General features: G+C 37.9%; 1 protein-coding gene across 6 annotated transcripts in view; it reads right to left on the reverse strand.

Moving 5' to 3' along the window:
* Positions 1-5,771, reverse strand: part of Rev1 (REV1 DNA directed polymerase) — a 73,640-nt gene that overhangs the window by 37,949 nt on the left and 29,920 nt on the right. For all 6 annotated transcript variants that reach the window (XM_029481076.1, XM_029481073.1, XM_021170766.1 and 3 more), the window contains 2 exons: positions 5,089-5,257; positions 1,447-1,599 (listed from right to left, as the gene is read on the reverse strand). Coding sequence is in view for 3 of the 6 variants with exons in the window: in XM_021170766.1 (XP_021026425.1) it covers positions 1,447-1,599; positions 5,089-5,257 (322 nt within the window). In the remaining 3 variants the exon portion in view is untranslated. The remainder of the gene's footprint in view (positions 1-1,446; positions 1,600-5,088; positions 5,258-5,771) is intronic.

Raw genomic sequence — 5,771 nt, forward strand, 5'->3', positions numbered from 1 at the left:
TATATATATATATATATATATAAAAATAAAATTCAGGCAGGCACAGGACTTAAACCCCAGCACTCAGAAACAGAGTCAGGCAGATCTCTGTGAGTTCAAGACAGCCTAGTCTACAAAGTGAGTTATAGGACAGACACACACACACACAAACACACACACACAGATAAATCCTGTCTCAAAACCAAAACAAAACTCTGACAATTAGCTTTCTGGTGTCACTATATTGTGGCTCTTTACATGATCAATAGTAGCACAACCAACAAAAATGCATGTATTGCTGGCAAGAATACATATAGTTAATAATACATGCTGTTGCTTTGCTGGTACCTCAGATAGACAAATGCATATTTTGAAAACAGCTATGTAAAATATATAGTAAAACACACATTTAAGCAAGTAACAATATTTTTATTTGTATTAAGAAGTCTGATCTCAAAGGTAAATTCTTCCTAAAACTAGCAACAGAAATAATATTGTGAAAAATCTATTTTCTACTTGCATCAGTCTAAGGGGAAAAGGCATATTTTGTGCTTTTCCTGTTATTAGTGATTATTTGTGATAGTATGTTGAAGACTAGTAGTTTGAAGTATATGAAAGAATTTGGAGTGGACTTCTGAGTAAGGCAAATAACTGGTGACAAGAAGAAAAAACTACAGAGGCAGTGAGTCCTCCAGGTGAGATTCCTCATCTCTTGGGGAAAACCCAACTCGCACAGCAAGCAGCTTAGTAAAAAGGATAAGGACAGTGACGGTGACCACTTGATGCACAAGTTAAGGCAACAGGCCACTCTGAAAGAGAAGCCAAAGCACTCAGAATTATTGCAGTTAAAACTTAAATCAACATACTTTTTAAAAATACATAGTAACGTCTAGAGTAACTCTACAACTACAACTGAGAATCAACAACTAATATACAGACATAAAATTACAAATATTTAAATTTTCAAAAGCAACCTGCAAACATAAGCGACTTCTTTTTCTTTTCTTTTTGATTTTTTTTGTTTTTTTCGAGACAGGGCTTCACTATGTAGCCCTCCTGGCTGTCCTGGAACTCACTTTGTAGACCAGGCTGGCTTCGAACTCAGCAATCCGCCTGCCTCTGCCTCCCAAGTGCTGGGATTAAAGGCGTGTGCCTCCATGGAGCATAAGGAAAGTACCGTTGGGTTTTTAAGTAACATACTTTAGAAAGCTGCTTACCAGAAAATACTTTTCATGAAAATCCACAAGAAAGAATTCAGCATAACTAGAAAAACTTATTTATACTGTGCTTCTCTGTCTTTACTACAAACGGGTTCATTTATAGGGGCATAGTCCTATACATAATTTAAAATGTTTATGAAAGTTGAATGGCCAGTTTTTAAAATATTTGCTTCTATCTTCAGTAGGACAGGGACCATACTCACTACTAAAACCATTTTTGTTGGCTTTCCAATGTACACAAACTTACACCCTGTTGTTGAGCTGTTTGGCTATATTGCTTGGACCTGGCCCAGGATCCTCAGGTTTGCACACAGGATTGAAGTTGAGACTCTTCTGTGCAGCCGACGGCTTGGTGTAGAGCTGATAGGGAGCAGAGGACAAGAGTCTCCCAGCTTTGATGCTGAAACAGAAAGGCAATACCAGATCAGTTTCAGACTAGGTGAGAGTGAGCTTCAAGGAAATCTTAGGTTAACAGGCCATCTGTTTCCTAGTGTATTTCTTCTCATCTGTTTTAATGGTCTTAATATACTATTAAATGCATTACAAGAAAAAACTAAAACTGAAGAATATAGGACAAAATAAAGAACGTATATTAAAATAATTAAATTACTTTTGTGTGTATCAGAGTTGTAAGAGACAAGAGATTTTTGGTATGATCTCTAGCGGGCTGAAACATATTTAACCCCAAGCATTCGGTATCAAGACAAACATTTCAGTGAAGTAACTGCATACTTAATGTACACAGACTGCTCTTTAAAGGACTCCATGACTCTTGGGTGCCAAGGCTTTATGCCTATAATATTCACTTAGGTTTAGTGGCAGTAACTATAATCATGGAATCTAGCTGTGAGCAGGTAAGCCCTCTCCCCGGCTGCCTACTGTCAACTCTCCCTCAGACTTTCCAAACCAAAGTGTCATAAACTCAGATCCACACTCTGGCCATGGTCACTGACAGAACTGTCCGTGATGACACTCTAACTTCGTAACCTGAGAGCTTCACGTGAGTCTTATAAGGAGACACAGGGCTAAAAGCCACATATTCATCCATAACAGAACACAGCATGAGAGAAAGCTTTAGAGGGATGGTGTAGGGACAGGCCTTCACATTTAATCCTTCAAAGTTTACAGATCTTTTATAGTCTGACAGATATGTCTGACTTTCTAGAAGTAATAAAACATTATTGAACTTTTAGAATTTATTGAGGTTTACAGAGTAAATTAATGACAGTACTTCTTGTACAGTACGCCTCTATAACACACCCACTATGCTTAGTCTGTACAAATGACTTCTAGCTTTCATAAAACCACAACAGATACATTCACATCTGTCTTTCTATATTTACTAATTCTGTTAGAGAGTAGGAAAGAGACTGTGTGTGTGCGCGCACGTGAGAACAGCTGGCAGCAGTCAGATTCCGACCTCTATTGTGAGGATCCACACTGACCGATCTTGGGTTCTCAGAGTCGTCAATGAGCACCTTTCTCTACTAAGCCAACTCTTTGGAACCCACATTCTTTCACAAGAGAGGAAGTAACATTTCAGGTAAATATATAAAGTTTCTAAATCCTAATTATATGGACAGAAAATTATTAAATTTGGACATGAACCCAAAGTTATCCCCAGAGTCCAAGGACCATCTTTTCTACTCTCAAGCTGCTTCTTGTGTTTAACAATTTATGTGACTTCATTCACTATATAATGATGCATCAACTCCGTGGAGTATGTTCATGATTTCTGTTAGAATTAGTTAAGGCTATGATTATAGAAAAAAAGGATTTGGGGGATGGAGAGATGACTTCTCAGTTAAAAACATGTACTAGTGTTACAGAGGATCTAATGCCCTCTTCTGGCCTCCAGGGCACATGCATGTACATTTGATTTGTGTGGATGCATGCACACACAAGTAGAAAGCAATAACTGACTGCTGCAAGTTATTCTTTGACCTTTTTATATGTGCTATGGCACATGCACACGCGCGCGCGTGCACGCGCGCACACACACACATACCTGACTTAGAAAGGTACTTTCTAAGTTTGTCTTATTAGCATCCCATTATACAATTTGACTGTGTTCTTACACTGAAATAGTATGTGTGTATGCAAGCATTCATGTTGTGTGAGCAGGGGGCAGCCTCAGGTATCCAGCCCACACTTTCAATCTTCTCTGAACCAAGGTCTCCTTATACACTGCTGTGTACATAAAACTGGCTAGCCTTAGGGAGTCTCCATCCTCTGCCACCTGCCACCTATAGGAACATTAATTACAGATGTGTGCTGCAGATCTGGCATTTTATGGTTTTGAGATATATAAATAAAGATCTTCATATTCTGCAAGCACATTACCTACCTGCTGAGCAATGTTAAATTCCTCATACTACTTATTATAATTGATCCATGAATAAAATTATGATTTTAGTATTAATTCACCTATACTTACATGTATTTTTAAATTATATATATTGTATATATATATATGTATATATATATGAATATGTATAAAATTTCAAAAAATTTGTATTTTAAGTTTCAGTTTGTCACCAAAGTTCCAGAAGACCTATTTTAAATTAGAAAATGGTAAGTGAATTTGCTCACTAGTTACATTTTGTCATTTCTAAACTAATAAGAGATAAGAAAGTACGATCAAGCCAGGCGTGGTGGTGCACACCTTTAATCCCAGAACTTGGGAGGCAGATTTCTGAGTTCGAGGCCAGCCTGGTCTACAGAGTGAGTTCCAGGATAGCCAAGGCTACACAGAGAAACCCTGTCGAAAAACAAAAACCAAAAAAAAAAAAAAAAAAAAAAAAAAAAAAAAAAAAAAAAAAAAAAAAAAAAAGAAACAAAGTACAATCAACAAAAACTAATAGGATCCAAATGTGATAATTACCAGATAATTGATGTAGGAGGATGGAAATGAGAACAACGCTAACCTGTGCTACTAAGACTCTGCCTTCAAAGACACAAAAACAAATACATGTTTTGAGGGATGTGGTTTTATGTGCAACCTGTACAAGGCCTTAGATTCTAGTTTTTGCTTTTAGTATTATTAAGACAAAATAAAGTAACAGTATTGCAAACTGTTCTCCTTTGACCCTACTCTCAGTAATTCAGGTCCATATTAGCTTGCTATATTATCATACCAAGGGGGTTTTAAAAGAGCCATATATTGCTTCCTTTACTTTCTATTTCTTTGATAAACGCCATCACCAAAAGCAACGTGGAGAGTAAGGGGTTACTCCTTCACACAGCTTATAGGCCAGCAGGAAGTTATGCCAGGACAGGAACTCAAGACAAAAACATAGAGGCAGAACTTGAGGCAGATGGCTCTACTCAACTGCTTGCTTTCAAGAGGTAGCACAGCTCACACTAGGCTGAGACATTCTAAAAATCACAAATCAAGAAGATGTTCCAGATTTGCCGATTGCCAATCGGATGAAAGGAATTTCTCAATTGAGGTTCCCTCTTCCCAAATAACTAACTTGTGAAAACTTAAAAACTGACCAGCATACACACATTATAAAAAAAGATGCAATTCACTCTGTATAAAGCTTACTGTTCTATGTCTCCCAACAGAAGGAACACTCCATGAGGCAGGACAAGGCTTTAGTAACTGGGGTTTCCCAAGAACAAACTCCCCTACCAAGTACTGAGCACACGAATACTTGTCAAGTCCTACCGACTACTTCTTGCTGCTTGTCTTTATTATCTCCTCTGCTTTCTGGCAGCTGAAGTGGCAACACTATTAGCCACATTTCTGCATTTGAAATGGCTTCCAAAGCATACCATGTGTTGAGACTCAGTCAGCAGACACATGCTATTGAAAGTAAGGCCAGTTTTGTAACAGAAATAAAAACACACTGGAGGTTTTAAAGAACTTACTGGTTAAACTTACCTTTCCACAATCCATTCTGGTCGTATTACTTTTTCCCCCTTTAATTCTTTAATTTTGGCATTAGGAAGATTTGTAGCAATAATGTGTGTTGTTTTGGATCTAGAATAATACACATGGTATTGACCTCCATGCAACATCATTAGATTTCTCAATTCCTCAGCAGAAGGATCTGTAAAAATCAGTATTGAAACATTAACAGTTTAACGTACAAGGTAGCAGAATGTTAGTTTGTAATAACCCCTTAACTAGGACGATTTAAATAGAACAGCACTAGTTCACATTCTTCTTGGCCATGTTGCCATAAAACAAAGCTAGGAGACAGTAACAGAGTGATAAAGCTATCCTGCCTTGACACATTATTTTCTCCTGGCTGCAAGAGACCAAGACAAAACCATCTACTGCTAAATGACATCTAGCAGAGCAAGCAAGGACCTCAAACAAGAGCCAAATCTGAATAAGGCAAATGCTTCCAACTTTTGATCAGAAGCACCTTCCCAGCTGCTGCATTGTCTGCTGTGAAGTTGAGCTGACCACAGACACTGCTGACAACTGAGGGCCTCAGCAAGGCTGGTAGCCCTGTGTCCTCTGACCTCACTCATCCCTAGCCACAGCTTCCAAGCCAGCACCATTTCAAGGGGACACACACACACAAATATACTTTTTTTTTTTTTTTTTTTTTTTTT

The sequence above is a fragment of the Mus caroli genome, chromosome 1, assembly GCF_900094665.2.
Source record: "Mus caroli chromosome 1, CAROLI_EIJ_v1.1, whole genome shotgun sequence".
NCBI classification, from domain to species: Eukaryota; Metazoa; Chordata; class Mammalia; order Rodentia; family Muridae; genus Mus; species Mus caroli.